This window comes from Anoplophora glabripennis, unplaced genomic scaffold (genome assembly GCF_000390285.2).
Source record: "Anoplophora glabripennis isolate ALB-LARVAE unplaced genomic scaffold, Agla_2.0 scaffold265, whole genome shotgun sequence".
In the NCBI taxonomy this organism is placed as follows: domain Eukaryota; kingdom Metazoa; phylum Arthropoda; class Insecta; order Coleoptera; family Cerambycidae; genus Anoplophora; species Anoplophora glabripennis.
This window is the reverse complement of record NW_019416597.1, coordinates 140,921-164,335: the sequence shown is the minus strand read 5'-3', so window position 1 is coordinate 164,335 and position 23,415 is coordinate 140,921. Positions and strand designations below refer to the sequence as shown.

The window sequence follows — 23,415 nt, the reverse complement described above, 5'->3', positions numbered from 1 at the left end:
AGAACACTTGCGGCCATTTATTTTTTATAACTGTTAGAGAGAGAGAGATAATGGAAATTAATTTAGTAAAACAGAGTGCTTTTGTATGGCTTAACAACATGTTATTTTAAAGTCATCATATTTTTTGATATGATTATGAACGAGGCGCCCTACATTTAAAAACATTCTATTGTTTTTTATTATTCAGCCTCTTCAGTAACCAAACAGCGTTAAATATATTAAAATCATCCAAAGTAAATAAAACTGCAACCAAATTAAATCATAAACAGGTTAAATTTAAGCAGAACACGATCCTGTTAGCCTCCGCTGTTCTATTAAATCTGGTCTTGCCTCCTCTGAAAAACCTCTGCTATCAGTCGACTTCACACTTGGTATGATATGATGATATGGTAAACATACGCCATCAATGCTTCATTGTGGCACCTTTTTATTTTAGTTTGTGTAAGTGTATAACCCCATAATGTTAATTATTTTGAACAAGCATGTATGCAAATTAGAAAAAAGTTGATGTGGCTAGAGCTTACTTTTTGACGAGAGAACGATGCTGTTGCAAGAAGAGATAGATTACCGCGAGCTAGCTAAGTACCGAATAAGAAATTTTTTGTAAAATTTAAAAGGTTATAACAACAAAATTAGAAATTTAAAACGCCACACAGTGGGAAATATGAAAACAAGTAATAAAAGTTAGAAGTAGACAAAAACAAACAAAAAAAAACAATAAACCAAAAAGAAAAATAAAAAAAACTAAAAATTAAAAACAGAAAAACAACCTTTTTAAAGACCGCTACTTTGATCCGTAAAAGGACTTAAGTTTTACATAAATAAAGATAACAACGAAATGCAGTCCATCGAATAATTTTGGTAAATAATATAGATTTTGAGTTGCTGAGTTTTTAGCTGAAATTGTTGAACTTTTTATTATTTATCGAATGAAATTTTATCTATCTAAATATTCACATATTTCTTCTGGATTTGAGAATAAGTTTCAAGGGTTTGAGGTTAGGTTTTTATGGACATAACATAGGTTTGAGGCTTTAGAAATACAAAATATTAGCTCCAGAAGAATAGAGTTTTCAATGTTTCCATTCTTTGGTTTGGAAAATATCCTTCGTTTGACTTTCTAGCTCAGATTTCTTGCATTTGGGGTTAGATATTTAAGAATAAAGGTAAGAGGTTTCAAAATAAAAAATATAAGTTCCAGAAAATAGTTTTCAAGGACTTTTATTCTTTAGTATGGAACTTCTAGCTCGAGATTTTAGAATTTGAAGTTGGGTTTTGAGGGTTCAGGTTAGGTTTCGAAGGGTTTGAGGTTAGGTTTTTATGAGTGTAGGTTTANTTATGTCATCTACATCTTAAAATATGTAGATTAATAATAAAGGGGCGAAATGTGATATTACACTAAAAATAAATTAACATTCAAATAAGATTTATTACAAAACTATGAACTTATTATTAGTTACTTTTCACAATATATATGCTAGGCAATATCCAAAACTAGGATTAGTTCATGGCAAACGATATTTATTTAGTCCAAATAAATCCTTTTTTCAGTGTATTTATTTATTTATTACTGTTTGATAGTTTATCTTATTTAAAAGAATTAAATTTTTGTTTATGTGAGATGATAGAGCTCGTGTTCGTACACCGATTCAGTAAAACTAACACGTAAAACTCCAAAATGTAAAGGAACAAAGATTTTCCTTCTATAATAGTCGCTCTAACTATAGAACTAGTTAGTATCCAATGGTGGTGATCATAATATTCAATTAATCGAACCTTTTTTTATACACCTGTTACCTATTATCAATGATTAATATATAAATAATTGTTATCTAAATAATTACCGATACAACCGAAGATGATTTATTTGAAAAAGGTGATTTATCGAAAACAAACTGAATCGCTTGAATGTATTAACAAACGCCGATAATTACATCTATAAATTAACAACATGAATGAAATAATCAATATCAAAACCAACTTTACATACTAGATAAAACAATGGGGCTCAGCTATTTATTCAAATCCATTAATTATATTTACATCATAAAACATATACCTGCGGACGATGTGAATTATGATGGTTCGAATAAAATGACTCATTAAAATTATCTCTGGATGAACGCAGCGGAATAAGAAAGTACACTGTAACCCGTCCTATTGTTCGGACGTGTGACCATACACTCATTCATTTTGTTCATTCATTTTGGACTAACGGTCTCACAGTTGCAACTGTGTGCACTTGACGGACGGCTGACATGTTTATTAGCTCTCATTGTGATGCTCGATTGTCTTTTTTACTCGCTAAATTGCCGGCTAATTTGGTATTACGATAAAGGACTCGGTCGCCTCGGTGTTTCGTTTCTGCCGACGCGTCTTGGATGCCGCTCGTCCACGGGATGTCCTTCAAGCAGCCCCCAGGCAGATATCTCGAAAAAGAGAAGTGATATCTAAGATATTTATTATTATGACGTCACAAATCGCCTGTTATTCTATGTACAGGCTGGTCCAGTTTCGATGGGAATTCAGGGTATTTCAGAAACTACTAAAGATATGACAAATGTGACACCACGTTCTCGAGCTCGATTTTCATGGCAAACTCGACTGTCATATCGGAAATTTGCTATCTTCATTTGTTTCTGAGTTACAGGGCGTTTCTCATTATTGTGACACTTTTGAACATGTCTGTATCTCGGCTGTTAAATAAGTTAGAGTTAAAGTAAAAACTGCTCCAGACTAATTCTTTGGCGTAGAATTGAATGCCGGTATTAGATTTTTAGTAGAGCTTAAGATTTAGGAGTTATGATCCAAAGTTATATTTTTTTAAATGGAAATCGTAGCTGACCATGGCCTAAAAAAATAGAGATTTTTTTCCGCTTTTCAGCAACATATCACATGCTATACTTATTTTCACAAACACGGGAGATACGGGGTGTTTCATATATAAATTATATATTTTTTTTCCTTTTTAATGTGACCGGCTATGAAAATACAGATAAAACTATAATTCTTACTTTTACAAAAGTCATATATGTTGTAAAAATCTAATACCGGCATTCAATTTTACGCCAAAGAATTAGTCTTGAGCAGTTTTCACTTTAACTCTAACTTATTTAACAGCTGAGATACAGACATGTTCAAAAGTGTCACAATAACGAGAAACGCCCTGTTACTCAAAAACAAATGAAGATAGCAAATTTCTGATTTGACTGTCGAGTTTGCCTGAAAATCGAGCTCGAGAATATGGTATCAGATTTATCATATCTTTAATAGTTTCTGAAATACCCTGAAATCCCATAGAAAATTGACCAGCCTGTACAGGGTGATTAACTATATTTTGAGCCCCCCTTTAACTTTTTTGATTTAAGAGTTATAAAAAATGTAAAATACAAAAGTTGCACGTTTTTTTATGATTTTTTCGAAAATGATAGTGGAAAAACAAATTAAAAACAAGCCACGGATGTTAATTTTGTTAATTTAAATGGAACACTGTATATTTTTAGATATTTGGATAGAACGTTCCTTGTCGAGCATAGTCATATAGGGTTTATTGGGTGATCTCTAACAATAAGCGAGATACCTACTATTAAAAAAAAGGAATGTTTTCTTATTAAGAAAATAAGATATTTTGTACTTAATTGTTAGACCTCTTTCAGGCTCTTCTACCTTTTTTCCAATTATGTAAGGATTTATATATTTAGTTGTAACATATTTTAACATATCGGACATTGATAAGGACCAAAATGCGTACAGGTATTCTAACTAAATCTCACTAATTAGGCCGTGAGAGGCCTAATTACTCATGGACAATTAGGTATTACATGGTAGGCTGTGACAGTGACAGATAATGTCATGATAACATTGTTATTGATTGACAGTTTGTGTTATTATTTAATTAAAATATGGAGAAGATCTTTACCTACTCGATTTTAATTCCTATAATATTTCAATTTTCTACTTATGTGTAACCCATTTTAATTAAATAATAATACCTACAAACTATTAAACAATAACAATGTTGTCATGACATTACCTGTCACTGTCACGGCCTACCATAGTATAACATTGCCCATGAGTAATTAGGCCTCTCACGGCATAATTAGTGGGATTTAGTTAAAATACATAGGGCATTTTGGACCATATCAATGTGCGATATGTCAAAATATATTACAGCCAAATCTGTAAATCCTTACGTAATTGGAAAAAGGCAGAAATACCTGAAAGAGATCCAACAATTACAAGATATCTTATTTTCTTAATAAAAACCTTCTTTTACTTTTTTTAATAGTATCTCCCTTTTTGTTAGAGATGGATCCAACAAACCCTATAGGTATGACTATGCTCGATAGAGAACGTTCTATCCAAATATGTCAAAATATACAGGGTGTTCCATTTAAACTAACAAAGTAATTTTGTTTGGAATTGATCTGTTTTTCTATTATCATTGTAAAAAAATAATAATAAATCGTGCAACTTTTGTATTTCACATTTTGTTATAACTCTAAAAACAAAAAGTTAATGTGGGGGTGGGGGTCAAAATATAGTGAATCGCTATGTACAACTCATTATAGGACACCTTGTATAGCCGAGAAAAATATACCTAGTACTTAATTTTTTAATAATGTTTCATTATTTTTTTAAATTAGAAGAAGATCTCTAGGTAGGTACTTAGGTATACTTCAAAGAATGTACACATTTTGCAGATTTTAGATAGGTATCTTTTTTTGTTTTCAAAATATCGAGCTGAGTATAGTTGTAAATGAAACACCTTGCATATGTAATTGTAGCAGTATTTTAACATACTTTGTGTTTTATCTCACCCATACTCCTCCTACGCCTGTAGATAGACATCAAAATAGGTAGATCATTCATCGGTTGTCTCACTTATGGCATGCTGACGAGAACTAATAAGTTGGAAACCGGTATATGTCCGGTGGATCTACTGAAGAATTATTTATGTTTATGTTTACTCGATATTGAGACCTATAGTTCAATGTTTCTAGTTCACAGGATAGCTGTTTCATACAATAAGTATTTATTAATTAATCAAAAAATAGTTTGGTTTTCTCCTTTGCAATGGTAAGAAGCGTTCAAAGAAAATATACCCATATACAAGATCAGCACAGTCTTTTAGAAAAACCGAGGAGGAAACAAATAAAATAAATATTTTTATTGTGCCAATAATTGTATTGTTATTTTTTACACTGTATTTTGTCATTTTAAATTATTCCTAACCTTTTTATGTTTGCAACCGTAGCAACATAGTTTAATTACGAAAAAATAGTTTTTCCTGTGTGGATATGATTTAGCCAGTGGCGGCTGGTGCGGGGGGCTCTGGGGCGCCGCCTTCCTTGGAAATTTTCATATAGTAAAAAAAATAATTTAACATTTAGTTTACAAAGTTATCTATTAAATAGATTTACAAAACATAATAAAAATAAATTATTAAATTTGTAATGTGCGGTCAATTTAACTCGACTTGCAAAATTCATTTGGAAAACCCTGAATATATGGCTTCCTCGTAGCTCGCCCCTAAATCTGTAAAGTGTTTACAGCGGTGGTCATGGCTACCACAGCGCAGCAGTGAAAGACGGAGTGGCGCATTTTTACTATACAGTTTGGACTCTATCACTACCTTGTTTTTCTATTACCTAAACCTAATAATTTGTTTACGTCTAGTGTAAAATTTTGTTACCTACACTGAAAGAAATGCGTTTTATTCTTTATTAGAATTCTATNAAAATAGGTAGATCATTCATCGGTTGTCTCACTTATGGTATGCTGACGAGAACTAATGAGTTGGAAACCGGTCTATGTCCGGTGGATCTACGAAGAATTATTTATGTTTATGTTTACTCGATATTGAGACCTATAGTTCAACGTTTCTAGTTCACAGGATAGCTGTTTCATACAATAAGTATTTATTAATTAATCAAAAAATAGTTCGGTTTTCTCCTTTACAATGGTAAGAAGCGTTCAAAGAAAATATACCCATATACAAGATCAGCACAGTCTTTTAGAAAAACCGAGGAGGAAACAAATAAAATAAATATTTTTATTGTGCCAATAATTGTATTGTTATTTTTTACACTGTATTTTGTCATTTTAAATTATTCCTAACCTTTTTATGTTTGCAACCGTAGCAGCATAGTTTAATTACGAAATAATAGTTTTTCCTGTGTGGATATGATTTAGCCAGTGGCGGCTGGTACGGGGGGTTCTGGGGCGCCGCCTTCCTTAGAAATTTTCATATAGTAAAAAAAATAATTTAATATTTAGTTTACAAAGTTATCTATTAAATAGACTTACAAAACATAATAAAAAGAAATTGTTAAATTTGTAATGTGCGGTCAATTTAACTCGACTTGCAAAATTCATTTGGAAAACCCTGAATATATGGGTTCCTCGTAGGTCGCCCCTAAATCTGTAAAGTGTTTACAGTGGTGGTCATGGCTACCACCGCGCAGCAGTGAAAGACGGAGCGGCGCATTTTTACTACACAGTTTGGACTCTATTCACTACCTTTTTTTTTTCTATTACCTAAACCTAATAATTTGTTTACGTCTAGTGTAAAATTTTGTACGTGTTGTTTCTTATGTTTTTTTTTTTGAAAAATTGTAGAAATTTAAATTTGGTTGTAAAGACAGACTAACAGTAGGTACTACCTACAGGGTAGGAAAGTACCGATGGTCTATCTGAAGTTACGTGAGAGCGATAAAGTAAGCCATAGAAATCCACGCGATACAGAAGGATGGCTATACTGAGGGCGTCTCTTAGTCACCGCCCGTTTCGCCCTTCCACAAATAAGATCCACTTCTTATTTGTGGAAGGGCGAAATGGGCGTTAACTATTAGACGTGTTCATTATAGCCATCCTTGTCTATCGCATGGATTTCTATGGCTTACTTTATCGCTCTCACGTAACTTCTGATAGACCATCGGTACTTTCCTACACTGTATAATGAAAAAGTAATAGAAAAGTTTATTTCGGAGAAAAGCAGAGAAACTACACAATTATATTTGACTTTTTTTTCAATACTTTGTAGGAGCTAAATTTTTCCGTCCTCCTTGGTATTGGAAGTCAAGAGCCGCCACTGGCTTTAGCCCTGTTTATGCCGCTCTATATGTAAGGCGAGGAGCTGACAGTTATAAATATTAATCGCGTACGACGAAGGAAATAAACAAGACTGTACAACCATGAGACGACGTCTAATAGCAACAAATTATCAAGTAAACAAATTACCATCGCCGACGAGATATCGGGCTATTAAAAAATCCCTCATCAGCATACAGATTAATTCATTTATGGTAATACCCCCGCCACGACCGGGCCCGCGACGTCGCAGAATTAAACGTACGATTATACATATAACGAGCCATACCAGCCATTTTCTACACCGGGTGACCTTAAAACAAAATAAAGGGGAATAATTGGGGCCGGCTGGGATTGGCCGGGCAGTCCATCGACTCGGCCGACCGACCAATGAGCGCGCCGAGGGCAGGCCGACCGGTACAGTCTCCAAAACCCCATTAATCCGAGCCTAATGAGATGCACAAATCTTGCGACTTCCTCTCCGCTTCGCCCTCCTCCCTCCCCGACGGCCCGGGGCCGCTTCCCCACTATATAGCCCGCTTACGCAGGGCTATCTAGGATCTAGAATTATCGTGGTTTTAGCGGCCAGCGGATAGCGGCTGTCACCGTCCGAGAGGCCGGCTCGGAGTTATTCAGGCGAACAGATCGAATCGGCGGGATTTATTCGGGCGGGATGGTTTATTTTCGCGGGGAGCTTGATTGCCGCGTCGCGTCGGGGTCCGCGAAGGTGAAAACGTCAAAGCGGAACGTAAATGATCCGGTTATTGGGGGAACAAACGTAGTCGCATTTGGCAAGTTCTCATACAGACGAAAAAAGTAAATACAAAAAAATTTCACTCAAATTTCACTCAATTCTACTCAAAAATTTATCAATTTTTCGATTGAGTGAAATTTTCACTCTATTAGGATGAATACAACAGTGAAACTATTGCGTCGGAAATGAGTGAGTTTTACCCAAATCCGAGTTACTGCTAACTATCAAGTGAGCGCTTTTGACTCTATTCTTAGTATACAGGGTGATCCATTAACGATATCGAGCGGCTGTATATTGGAAACTAGCAGTGGCGGCGCGTGAGCATTGATTGGATGTGTTCTGCTTAGGGTTGTTACATTTGTTGAATTGAATTCCGGGATATTAAGTGCCCGGAGAGCCTCTAAATGGCGCCGCAGGCGAAAAATTTTAAAATTTTCAAGGTCACGCGTTTTCCTGGCACTTCTGAATTTCAAGGAACAATGAATTTATAAAAAAAATACAGATTTTCACAAGAATGACTTTTGAAATTGATACCTTTTTGAAATATCCATTTACGAATTACCTACTGATGGTATAATAATTTGGAATAAACTAAATATATTTTATTAAATTATTGAATATTGTTTATAAAAAAAAATCGTTTGTGAAATTTACCAACGATTCAACGAATTTTAATTTTCCTCGGCGTGTTATGATTTTTTCTTTATCTTTTTTTATATATATGTACATTATATTATATTCCGGGAGTTATACGTGCAAATCCGAAATCCGGGACCATACAGCTAATTCCCGGTACAATCACAGAAAATCCCGGTCATACCAATGTGGCTAGATGTTCTTTTAAAATGTCGTCAAGATCTACACTAAAATTTATGAGTCCACGAAACACATCAGGGTTGTCCGAATTTTCTGTCTCGTCGTGTCCGAGAAGTGCTAATTCGAAAGCTCCGCAAAATTTTATGCAATCTATGATTTTAAATAATACATGACGATTTTTCATTACCTGTTCATATGTTTCCGTATATTATCCCAATATGCAGAATCTAACTGACTTCTTATGTTTATTTTACCTAAAGACTTAATGACTTAAATCTTTCACACTGTATATTGTCCATGCTTTATCCCCACCGAAAAGTAAGCACGGAAAACAAAACAGTGAATATTTTAAATCACACCCGCACACCCACTCTGCTTTTGTGTATACATTATTGTTTTTTTATAACTTTTACTTCTTTTATTTTTAGTTTATCCTCATAAGGCAGAGAACCAAATAAAGTTTTTTTTTAAACGAAACGCTATTCATTTTAATAACTATAATATCCGTAGACGCCTAAACGAAAATATTCACACGTGCCGCTCGCAGAAATAAACCACCACATACCACGTACGAAATATTACTGCATTTACTACAGAGTGCAGACTGCAGCGCTGTGACTATTGCAGCCGCAAAAGCCCCTATCTCCGTGTACTGGGTCACGTGCCTGATCAGCCAATAAAAACAAAGGACGCATATAATTGTTCGCTGTCCACACATTGTGTATATGAGGTTGCATATATTAAGGAGCGTAGCTCGCGTCGCAATAAATAATAATATAAGCTCCTAGATTTATTTTAGCGCGAGTACATTTGGATTCTTTAAATATTTTGTTGACATTTAATATGATTAAATACATAAAATTTTATGTGTTCTGCAGCTCCGCAGCTCTTATGGTAAAACCGCCACTGGAAACTAGACGTGCTACGATTATGGGGTAAAAAATCTATTAACAAATACGACCAAAAGAGATTGATTGAAAATATTTTCAAGTCTGTAACTTCATCGCTAGATGGCGCAACTACTATACCTGGTGACTATGAGACGCCTTCCTTCTTTATCGCATGGATTTCTATGGCTTACTTTATCGCTCTCACGTAACTTCAGATAGACCATCGGTACTTTCCTACCCTGTATGTAAAAGGCATTTTCCTTGTTCACAAGTACTTTTCCAATACAAATAACAATAATTTTGTACGTAGCAAGAGCTTTCACATTTTGTTTGGCATAATGTAATCGTTATGGAAATAATAATCATTATAAATAGGTACTCAGATATTTGGAATTAATAAAAAAATTAAAAATTGTACCTACATTTTAAAAAATTTAAAAATAAAGCAAGTTCTTTTTAAGGACAAGATATGTGTAGTTTTACAATGAATCACAATTTATTTTTGGCTCGGATTATGTCAATGTTATTTAGAGAACTAAATAAAGGAAGATGTTCTAGCACAACTTCACTATTTTAGCAATAGGTAACTTGAAAACGAAAAAAGAACTTCGGGGGCAGATACATCTCTTTAAAATAATAGCTATTTACCTTATAAACAACGTCCCCGTTTTAGAGATATAGGGCGTTGAAGTTGTTAAAACAAATTATTTTGTTTATATCTCGGGAATTAACCGATCTCAATAAAATGGTACAGATAATGTATAATAGTAGGCCTTGCATTCCCTAAAATATGAGCTCTGAAGGTTCAACAAGTCGTGTACAACTGGACAGGGGGCACCCCTTTTTTAAAAAAAACCTACACCACTGCATTTTTTACAAGTTATTGTAACGGATTGTTCTAATGCACAAAATACGTAATTCATACCAATACCATCCCCTTGTGGCAGACACTGCTAACCATAAATATTACAAGAATATTTATGTTCATGCTTAAAAGTAATTGTAAGCACATCAACAAAATTCTTTACACTCCTTTTCACATCACCTGTGAGGTAGTGTTCCTGGTGCATTTTAATTTCCCCTGGAGGACTAATCTACTATATTTACAAATAAGAACAATTTAAATCAAAATAATAATAAAAATATATTTACCAAGCAACAGCGACTAATGAGGAAACAAAATTAACGTTTCGTTTTCGTTTACAATTGTTCAAAATGCGAACCACCCACATCGATACATATCTGACATCTAATTGAAGCTCATATCATGTGGTGGTTTTCTTTTAATTCATTACACCCGTCTTCTATCTGCTGCATTAGTTGTGGTCTTGTATCTGTTGGAGTAGAGAAAAAACTTTACTTTTCAGATAACTCCAAATATAGAAGTCCAGGGGATAAGGGCAATCTGAATGGCCAAGACACTGGACTCTATGCACCACTATAGTAGACATTGGCATTGGGTCCTCTACCTATCCATCGCCCCATATAATGTTCATTAAGCCATTCTTATGTTGTATCCATTGAATTCAGCTATTTTGTCGTATATTTAATGGAACATCCTCTAATAATTTAAATAGATAGTTTTCTAGAATGTTTAGAAATGACTGGGAATTTAGACGAGGTGGCAAGAAGAAAGGGTGAACAAACTTGAAATTGAAATTTCATGAGGATTTTCTTGTGACCAAATATGCAGATTGTGAAAATTCACTATCCCTCGCCTTTGGTAAATGTAAATTTATTATTATTTTGATTTAAATTGTTGTTATTGTTTCTAAAGATAGTGGATTAGGCTTCCAGGGGAAACTAAAACGAGCCAGGAACTCTACCTCACAGGTGGTGTGAAAGCAAGTGTAAATGAGTTTGTTGATATGCTTACAAATTGCAGTTACTTTTAAGCACAAACATCCTAAGTATTCTTGTAATATTATGGTTTGAAGTGTCTGCCACAAGGGAATTGTATTGGTGTGAATAACTGGAGAACGGCGAGTCTTAGAGGAAAAAGGTACCTTTTTTACGTATTTTGTACATTAGAATATTAATTCGTTAAATAACTTGTAAAAAATGTAGTGGCGTAGGTTTTTTAAAAAAAGGGGTTTTTATGGTTATTGAAAAAAAAATTGCTAAACGGGTTACTGAGATAGCTATGCACAATAATAATTTAAATCTATTTAAACACCCTGTACCTCGAAACGTTATTTGAACTACCCCTCATGATTACCCTCATGGAATCTATCGATGACGTTTGGCCCATTAATAACCCAACACCCTGTATAAAATTACTGCGTCGTAATCTCTGATATGTGATTCGAAAAAATTCCACGACATGCAGATGCCATACATAGGTCGAATTATATCACTTGCCTTGCTTTTAAAGGACGTGATAAGTTGGAGATAATCGAGAATGATATTTAAATAAAGTCCGATCATCACAACGATTCATCCTAGGTTAAGTGAGGAAAAGATAATATTCTAATATCAGAATGTAAGCGCTCTCATCCTCTTCATGAATCAAGGAAAAACCTAAATATGTCCCGTGGAGAGCTTAACAAATTGTTGGCTCAGATATCTTGAGTTGTTTTACATATAGGAAACGAACACTTAGCAAAGTCGAGATTACATCTGATAATAATATCTACGAAAAAGTGCTCCACATCTAGTTATGAATTTAGCCTCATAGGTGCAGATAAATAAAAGTTAAATTCAGAATTTAATACAGGTGGAATATATGTAGGTATCTTGATGAATATCTTATTAAAATTTTCGGTACCTATACTTGTACTTTAATAAAGATACTCTTGATGATGAGATACGCTAAAAATAGAAGATGTAAAAAAACGACAAACTAGGGCATAGAGAACTTGTACCTAAATCGGAGTAAATGTCCCCATTATGTGGTTGTCGTGCGTTGTCTTTGTCTATTCCCATTAGGTCATTTCGTGTAGTCCGTTTATCCGGTTATTTTGGTGGTAATTGTGTTTAAATGCAGTGGTTTGATTACAATTAGTAGGTACACCGTAAAAAAAACACTCAAATTTCACTCGATTTTCTGATTTTTGATTATTATGCGCTCTGTTTGAAAGTAAAATATTCTTGTCATTTTCATATAATGTACTCCGTTTTCAAATTATTCGATTTTATTTAAAATAATGTGGAATATGAATAAAAAATTATATTTCTTAAAAACTATTATCAATTCAATTATTAAAAATGTTTATCAGATTTTTTTGGAAAAGAAGTACAAATTTGAAGTTTCTCAAAATAGCGCTTCTAAACTACATCTAAACATTACAGAAAAAAAAATGGTTTACCCTCAGTATTTTTTAAATCAGAATTTGTTGGTTTATTTACTTTATAACAGCACTGACATTCAATTGTAAAACATTGAGAATATTCTTATCAACACGGCTGTTTTTTAGCCTCGTCTCTTGTTTCAGTGCACCAAAATGTGCCTACGTTAATTAAAAATTCCCATGAGCCAATAATTCTCATTAAACGCTGAATTATGTATGCGTGTTTCCAATGAAAGCCAAGTCAGTTTCAACTAGTTTGACAGGGAATGATATTTTTTATTCTCGCCTATTTTGCATACTTAATTGTTGCCTTAATCGTATGCATAATGGGTGGATGTCTAGTTCAACGGAAAGCAGTGCTTTCTTTGAAAAAAATTTCCACTGATGTAAAATTATCCGTAACAATCCTTTAACGGATTCAGAAGATTGAATAGATTGCTTAGATGTGCTATGAATGTTATACATTTCGATAATTTGCCTGATGTAATTAATTATTAATCAACGGAAATACTAGTAGGTAATTATTAAACTATTTCATACGCATGTATCTGTATTATGCTATACTCATACATAATAAAGAGTGTTAGATCTTAAGAAATGAGTGTCATTATAAGGAAAATTTAATGTACTCAGCTTGCGAGAAAAGAATTAATTCCCTGTATACAATGTCAGGTACTGACCAGTAGATCTCCATGTCATCCCCATACACGACTAGGAGTACTTGACATCAAAATAGTAAAATACATCATCAACATAAGTGTTAAATAAGGATGGACCTAAAATTGAACCCTGAGGAGCCCCAGATAATACATATTATTAGCTTGAATCCTTAACATAATAGTTAGCATAATTTATAATAGAATAGTTTATAACAGAATAGTTGGCATAATTTACCAAAAACATCTACGTGATCAAGCTTGTCAAGAGAATCTCATGACAGAAATGATTCGTAGTAAATTACATCAGCCTGACCTTGATCAACAAGAGTCTTTGATATGTACATATTTAGTTGAGAGTAAATCAGTATTTATGTATAATAAGTACTTGACATCAAGGCAAGAAAATATATAATTAACGTAATAAAAATGAGCCCAAAATTGAACCCTGAGGATCTTCAGATAAACTATAATCACTTAAACCCGTGCTTTGGACAAATTGTTGTTTGTCATATGACTTAAACAATCGACGCAATTTATCAGAAACATCTACGCAATCGAGTTTGTCAAGAAAAATCTCACGATAGAGGCGATCGAAAGGTTTTGTCGTATCAGCATAAATTATGATAACCTGACGTTGGTTTTATTAAGTCATTGAGTTAGTGACAGTTAATTAGTATTAGTTCCTGTTTGTTAACAAAGTGGATTACAGTTTCAAAAGCTTTTATATCAAATTTCTATTTTATGAACAAGTTAACTTAAGGAGGTTTATCGGGTACTGAGGTGACTAAAGTAGTAAGCCTCTAGATTTGGCAACGTTGCACTTGGCTGGCTCGCTCGCCTCGTCGTTCGCTCGCTCGCGTTCGATCATTCTGTTTGCTTGGATACCTGCGAATTTCAAATAATACGCTACGTCGAGACAGCGGCGTTTGTTTGTCAATTCCAAATCAGATAAACCTCCTTAATCAAATATTAACAAGTAGTTTGTTGATAAACAAAAATATTGACCCTTCAATTATTGGTTAACTGCCGTTTTTCTCCTAACAAGGAGATAACCATGGATCGAAAAACAGCTGCATCAGGTCTAAGTAACTTACCCAACATTTTACTAAGATCAGCGTTGTGAAGATCGGGATTCTCGTCCGCCAGCTTCTTCCTCTCCACCTTGGCCCACACCATGAACGCGTTCATGGGCCTCCTTATCCTCGCCTCCTTGGTCACCTTCTGTCCCTGTCCCCCTATCTTAGGCACGAAATTAGTCCTTTGCGTGTACACCGGCATCGTCTCCGAGTAGCTGGGCCTGATGTACTCGTTACCACCGTATCTGCTACCGTCGAACTGTCTGTAATCGTACACCGCCTCAGGCATGCCGCCCCAGATGTCCTGGGACTTCGGCAGGACCTGGGGGAGCACCTGGGAAGCGGGGATCATCTCCTCCTGGTACTCGTAGCGGTAGTGGGGCGGGAGCAGGGGGGAGGGAGTGTTGGAGGGGGACAGGCAGGTTGAGTAGTGGTTGTTCGTCGTCGGTGAGGGCGTCGTGTCTTCCATGATCCTGAAAAAAAAAGAAGGATTGTTAGTGGAAGAAAGACGGCACAATTTCTAATTGTAAAATCCTTATAGTTTCCAGAAAAAAATTATTGAAGTTGTAGCACTTCGCTGGATCTTTGAAATCCGATTTTAATATTAACATTACCGTGACAGTGTTTACATTAGTTTTTCAAGTGTTAAAAATGGCTTATTTGTATAGCAACTCGGAATTGATGGATATCGTTTTTAATTTATGATGAAGCAAGACAACAATTATGTTAGTTCTGAGAAACTGGGTAAGACGGGCCCAAATGTGTTTACGAGTCGGGGGACACAAATAAAAAATGGTCCGGTCGCGACCTCAGTGATGTCACAAGGAATGTCCCATCTATACCAATATCTTTTGGTTGCTTAGTTGAGCTGTTGGATTGTTTAGTTTAACGTTTATTTTTAGCAATATTAGCGTTCCTTTTTTATTTCCGAGTTTATTTCCTAATGAACTACATAATTAAAAAAAAAATAGTAAATTTTAATACCTATCGTGTCAAACTTAAAGTGATTTCTTTTTATCAAGTTTACAGGCAAAGAAAAATTTAATATTCCCGCATATGGATGAGATTATTTTTAAAGATAAAGTAGGAAATACACTTGATAAACAAGTACCTACTCGTATATTTTTAGTAAAAATAGTTAAAGTAATTCCCCTTACAACGATTACAAAGCAGTTTATTTGTTAGGTAAAATAAATACAGTTTTGGTAAATTATTTTGACAGCGATACTATGAGGAAATGCCTGTTAATATTGCATCTACTGTGACGTCTAAATTCAAGTTAGAGAATGAAATACAATAACATGATTTACAAACGATAGAGTAGCAGGCCAAGCATTGTTATATAAGTTGAAGGACTTTAAAATATGTTTTTTTATATATAAAAAAGTATTCAATGTAGTTCATTTTACTGGAATGCTCTGTATATTCTACACCAAACATGGTACATTTGATCTTCAAAAATTAGAGTCCTTTAGTGCAGTACACAATTTTTTTACATTGTTTTTCCCAATAAGCTTTTATGTCAACTTCAGATAAGAACAAACTATAAAAATACAAACTTCAACATATAAACAAACAAATAAGAAAACAAAGTTAAACAATAATTACAATCATACATAGAAACCGATATTCTAGTTATACTTACAGTGACAATCACTGGAAAATAAATGCTTTATAAACTATTAATGAATAACATAATAATTTGTTTAAATATAAAAAATATCGTTTTACAAAAAACTTGTTAAGTCATCGTTAACAGAATGAGGACAATCAATAAATGTTTCTGATCTGAGGGGGGCATCTGTATAAAGTTAAAAGTAGTGGGGAATTCTACAACGGGTTTTAGGTTTAGGCAATTAACACTACAATTATTTAAATATTTTAAAATTTCCAAAACATTGAGTATAAAACCATGTCCGGACTTATACAAAAGTTTAAAATTATTGTCAGTATTAAAAGTATGAATGTGTAATTTTAAGTGTCTACAAAAGAACAGATTTTTCAAAATTATTCTTATTTCAATGCTCAGCAATACCATCTTTAATTTTTCTACCACTTTGGCCAACATAACAATATCAACAATTCGATCCTTAGTGTGTATAAAATTCGTTTTTAAATTTAGCTGTGTTTTAAAAAATCTTAACTTTTAATTTAAAAAAAATATTACTTATATGAGATAGAATCAAAAAAATGTTTCAACACAACTAGTTAAGTATATTTTTAGTATAACTAGAATATACACTCAACAAGCGAAAAGGGAGCAGAAAAATTTCCAAAATTTTTTTAGTGATTTTTGACTTACTTTTGATCTTTTGAAATCTTTAGCCGAAAAATTTTTTTGAGCATCACTGTTGGTTGCAATCAAATGAAACAAGGCAAAAATTTTACAATTTTTTGTTGAGTGAAAAGTCACCTTTTTTATCATCGATATCTCATGAACAAATGATCGTAGAGCGAACGGATGGTGGGTTTTAGAAACCTGAATGAATCCCCTTCAAGGGCCTTTTAATATGTTGAGAAAAAAATATATACTCAGTATTTGAAAAAAAAATCTAGGCGACAAACTGTAAATTTCATGTAAATTTTTACGTCTTTTTTCCTGTGCGTCAAATAATTTATCACAATTTATGTTTGGAGTTGAGTTTACTTGGAAAAACAACGGCGGTAAGTATGCTTAGAAGAATTATATTATTAGACTAAGTTTTACAGTGATATATTACACAAGGCTATCAAATATAATGTTAAAAAAAGTACATGGTTAAAAAAAGCCTTACGTCGTGGTCAGTATACTACTATCAGCGAGATATAAACGTGACATCTAACAGTGACAAAACAGTGGCAAAACTACTGAATGGTAGTGATCATATGGAAGGTTTTGATCGGTAAAAAAGTTTTACAAAAAATTATGTTATCAGCAACTATTACTTAAGACACTATCCTTAACCAAATCGCAAGTAATTCTTCAATCATAGCTGGTTTCAAGCCACAAAGCGCGTTAGGTGATCATTTTACGTTACGTCGACATCCCTTCGTATCGAGGACTAGGTTCAACTGATTAACATCTTTTATCGGAACGTGTGTTAAAACTTCCGCTAATTGTGCCAAGTTTAAGTGTATACGTATAGCAAAAAGGCATGTTAATGTATTGGAATGTTTACGTTACAGATTATGACTGAAAAAACAGTTATTTTGAAATCCCCTTATCGGAATCATAATCGATAAAAAATAACGCCGATAAGCACGTGCGATATCCATTATTGCAGATAATGGGAATTTATTGCAAAAACTTGAATTAAAAATCGTATTTCACAAATCATAATTAGTCATATAATTTATGACATACACATTTAACACGTAAGTACATACATTAAGAGTATTAGTCTTGAGATGTTAGGGTAACTCTTTTTGATGTGTGCTATTTTACTCAAAAACGGTAACAGATAGAGAGATGTGGTTTGCGCCATTGTTCTATCTTTATCAAAACTCTTAGACAGATTGCGAAATTGCGAATTTGAACCATTGAAAACCGACCATATGATTATTTTTTTCCTATAAAACTTATTTCGTTTTTCTTTATTTCTAAGGAAGTTTTACGTAGGTATATTTGAAGTTAAATTTTACCAACACAGTTGAAATTTAAAAGTTTATTAGCTTTAAATTTCAGTTTACATATAAGTAATATTATGTAATATGGCAATAATAAGAGATTTTTCCTTTTACGTTTAATTGCAAATTTCAGTGAAATCATCAGTCATCTGCCGAATAACCTCGACATATGTCAGATTTATTAAAGACATTGTTAAGTATATAACTGATAATATCTGAAGGTGATGCAGCCTGCGTCAGATTTTGACCTAATTTATGTCTCGCAGAAATGAAACTTTTATGCAATAAAGATTAAATTAAAATGTGTTACACAATGCTACTAATGTTTTTTCTTCATCTCTGCAGATAATCTAAAATTAAATTCAAAGAAAGGATGTGATTACTTCAAATTTTTAGAATATTTATCTAAGTATCCCTTTTGACTTTCAGATATATCAAGTAGGTTGACATGGAAGAGGTTTCTTAAACACTTGTCCAAGTCGGTGCGACTTGGTTGAATACACAATCAAATAAAAATATCTCAAAAGGTCCAATATGAACCTTAAATAGACGCCAAACGTAATCCAAGGAAAAGTTGTCTTTATATGGGCACTATACGTACGATTTCTTAGAAAGTACTCGAGTACAAGTGCCAAGTCGTAATCAATAATTTCACGTTTATTTATAAACATGAAATAATTCCTTTGTTACCGAGAAATAGTTATTTACTCTACATAGGTACAGGATGTCGAACAGATAAGAGTGCATCGATATATCATATCAATTTATCGATGGCACAGAACTCACTAATATAAAAACTGAATGACGGACTTATTTTATCAGCCACCTAGTGAAACATTAGTAAATTCACCCCACTTCGACATTAAGCTGAAGGTGCAGAGCGGGTAGCGAAATTTTCGCCGAAGTTTTGAATCGAAAATTTTCCTGGGAATACCCTATTAACAGATTCTAACGATGGATAAAATTTGGAGAGGACAAATTTTCAAATCTCAGGCGGACACCGTCACAGGACCTCTGCGGACCCATCATAGGAGGTGTTCGAGCGTCGACCCTGATACTTTACAACTCGGTCAGACGGTATGTGTAGTACGCTCATTTCTTATTTGGATTACATAAAGTTAATTGTAACTTACTTTCCCATTTATTGACCAGAATTCCAATCAATCCAAATATATACAAGTTCAAAACTTTGTTAAAACCTTTTTAACAAATTTTTACGTGTGCTAACGATCTCGGTATAAATGAACAACAAAAACGTTAGTCCAGGACAAATAATAAGAACATAATGAAGAAAATCGTAATAAGAATTTACCACCAATAATAGTGACAATATGAAACAAATAGAAAAAATAACTAACTTTCCCCGATATAGCTTTTACGAATACTGTCATGTCATGTCCTATCCAGTAGCCAGGCAGACAATCTGATTTATTACAGCGAAATAATTACACATTTTGCCATATTATGTAACTAACGATGTGAGCTGAAACGAGATATTTGTATAAATTTAAATAATGTAAAAATTATTCCGGCATTCATATTTGTTAAAAACTAGTATGTCTAATATGTACTAAATTTAACGCTACCCAACAGCTATGCGGTGCGATAACGTTGAGTTAAGTATTTTAATTTTAATAACAAAATAAAATAGTTGTAAATGTACCTATGAACTTTTAGACAATGAAAAGGAATGTTCCTCAAAATTGTAGAATTTGAAGTGGAAAATAATTATTGATTTAGTAAGAGATAAAATTATTAATTGCGTAGTAAAAATATTTAAGATAAGGACATTCAGTTTTTTTTCTTAGCGATTTCAATGTAGTCTGTAAGTTTTTCGACAAATTTTGAACAAACACCATTATTTTTTCTTTTCCTTAGCTAAAATATTTTTAAGGATAATAAAAGGGCATAAATAAGCTGTATTTATATAGCTTCTTTAAAATTACAATCTCTATCACTCTCTTTAACCTCTAAAGCATCTTTATGAACGACAGTTCACAATTAAGAATTTTCAAAGTATTCCATCCACTGGTGTGTAAATTTTTTTAAAATATGTCAAACTTTGACTTCACAGTTTTTATCAGTATAAACTACGTACGTACGATAGAATAAATCAATAGATATGAAAGTTCCGTTACAAAATATATTTGAATTGAAATATAATCCGAGTTCTTTACAATTAAGCGAGTATAGATCCTTTAAAACCCAGGAAAGAAAACTTTATAATTACACTTAGTACTCTTAAGTCTTTCCAAATACAGCTTTAATACTTATTCACACAATGACGAAAATGACAAGATTCCTTTCCTACTTTTTCAAATTAAACAGATAATATTACTTCTATAACTTATTTGCGTAAAAGAGAATGATTATGATTTGTACCCGCCTCCATTTGTAGATGTATTACGGAGCAAAAAAAACGACATAATCATGAGTATATAATATTTAGCGATTACAGGTAGTAATATCTTGTTTGCAGGCTAGTGTTTGGCGTTGTAACCTTCACTTCTAGAATAAATTAATAAAGATAAGATCAATATGTATATCCTTTTCCTTATAAATTGAGTACTAGCCTAGCTGGGCTGCAATCTTTCACACGATTTCTTGCTAATTAATAAAAAGTATTACCACTTTGCCTATTAATTTATAAAATGAAGCATGCTCGTAAAGCCCGTTTTATACGGACACAATGGTGCAAACTTTACTACAATTAAAAAAACATCACACGACTCTACTTATTACTTTTACAAAGGAGAAAGTTGTATAAGAAAAATATTAATATTTTTTGTGTACTCTGTTTCTTTTCGTATTCTGTTCTTTTTACAAGGTGTTATTTGAGGTTATTTATTTATGCAGTCTTTTTGGGTATTTTGCCACGTGTAAAAAAATTAAAAAAAATATTGTCAAAAATAACCCCGACTAATTCTTTTGGTAATGTTTATTTTTTATCGAAAATAGAATTCAGTATACAAGATGGTTTCTAAATTCGTGTCATAAATTCAAGAGGTCGATATGTAGATTAAAAAAAAACTAAAGGTCTAAAGTAACTAGTTTTAAATACAAGATGTTGAAGTTTAAAATTATTTATTCACGTATATCTCTGAAGATATTTAACGTAGATTTATGAAATTTGAACTAACAACTTAACCGATTACAGAAAAGTAAATAGTTGGTATACCTGTCAACTGTCAGTGGCGGAGATGCTGGGAAACATTGTCGCTAAGGACGTTAAATTATAGATAATATTAAATATTTGTCAAATCGGTTAAAATGCATTTATCCAGGGAGTTTCCTAAGTAAGGTCGGTAACTTCAGGACACACATTCTTATGGTATTTAAAAAAAGAAAATTCCTATAAACATATGGCCAGAAACGCTTAGGTTCCGAGATACAGGGTGTTAAAAAATTTAAAAAATATATTAATATTTGAATTATCTAAATTTGGAACAGTCAATGTTTTTCTAAGAATAGGTTAATATTAGGCAAAAAATAAAGACACCTTTTTTGTTGTAAAATGTTAGGTGAGTCTGAAAATAATAAAAATTTAAAAAATCCATTGGCGTTCTACATTTTATGACGAAAACGTCAACTGACTCACGCGTAACTACGCCACTGACGGTAGATAAAAACTGATTTTATATTAAAAATGCAGCTCTTTACTAACGCACAATAACTGCCAAATTTTAAGAACCTAACATTGATTATTCCAAATTTATTTCAAATAAATATATTTTTTTAAATTTTCAACACCCTGTATCTAAACGTTTCCGGTCACATATTTATAGGAACTTTTTTTCTTTAAATACCATAAAAAATTGTGTCCTGAAGTTATGGACCGTACTTAGGAAACACCCAGTATTCTAGTGGCGCTTTTAAGTAAAAAAAAATGCTTTCCAGCAATAGAGTAACAATGAGATGAACATGACGGTAATATATGTACAGCGATTTGTGTAAACATAACCAGGATAGAGCTTTCGATGAACTCAGTGGTTCCAAAAATGTTGTTTCGTATTATTGTGGTAAGTAGGTAGGTATGAAAGAAGTATATCTGCAAAAAATATTTCTGCCAATGCAGTCCTCACTCCTCGATTTTTTTGTTCTTTAAATATTCCCTCCAAGTTTGGAAACCCCTGTATTTTTATTTAAAAAATAAACATTTTATTTACAAAAATATCTCTGTATTGCAAGAGAAACATTTTGTTTTATCAAAAAACCTTTAATGTAACTGTTCCCAACACCTAGGTAATTTTTGGTGCCCTAGATGACATTTTCGTGATTATCTTTAGTGCAGTTTATCAATCCGTAATCATTTAACAAGTGTATTATACAATAAATATAAATTTTAATCGGCTTAAGCAAATTGAAATGCAGGAATGAGATTAGTATATCAAGGTTTTTAGTATGTATTTAACACCAACGGTCAAACGATTCTTCTAGTCACTGTGTGTTCTTGAAATCTTTTATTTGCATTATTATTATCAGCGTTTTTTTATACTTATTAATGTTTTATTTCCTTGTTTATTAGTCACTTGGTGGCGGATTATGCAAATTTGTCGGCTGCTGTAATTTTTATTATGCCAGAATTATTTCCTATTTACAAGTAACAGATTTTTTTCATCCCAGCCCAAGAAGTGGGCACTCTTAATGATATATTTGGTTACAGTTTTACTTTATTGTACAATATCAATAACTGACATACAAATCTTCATTGGGATTTCCCCATTTGATGCTCAAGCAACGGCTAAATAAGCAATTATCTACAATTTGTTTATAAATGCAGATAAAGTTATTTTCATTAAGATTCCTTTGTAACTGAGAAGTGGTATAATTACCAAAATCGCGTTCTAAGATCTCTCAATTTTATTTATACTGTAATGGCCAACCACTTGTATAATATTTTATGCTGTGTGAACCTTCATTCATAAACAACCTAGAAATTAATGAGAAATTAATTAAAATATGTGTACAGCGCTGATTCACGCAAAATATTCATTAGAAGAGCTTTATAAATGATTCTTGCTCATTGAAGATTTGATCATTTATTTACGTCGTAAGTTGCCTTTCAATGGAATCAAGTCAGTCATCGTGTACTAGTCGATTTCTAAGTAATTTCATTCAGAAAAAAATTGCTACTATATACAGGGTGTACCACTATTCCGTGGACATAGTGTTCAGTATTCCTTTGTTCTGCAAATTGTGAACAGTATCTTGAGCCCTGCTCCCCAGTTGTCC

The 23,415-nt window shown here is 33.0% G+C and overlaps 1 protein-coding gene across 1 annotated transcript in view; it reads right to left on the bottom strand.

The window, feature by feature from the left end:
* The window catches only part of LOC108905953 (putative transcription factor SOX-15), a 156,859-nt gene that overhangs the window by 113,713 nt on the left and 19,731 nt on the right, over positions 1–23,415 (bottom strand). The window contains exon 2 of the mRNA XM_018709039.2: positions 14,596–15,050. Coding sequence (XP_018564555.1) covers positions 14,596–15,050 — 455 coding nt within the window. The remainder of the gene's footprint in view (positions 1–14,595; positions 15,051–23,415) is intronic.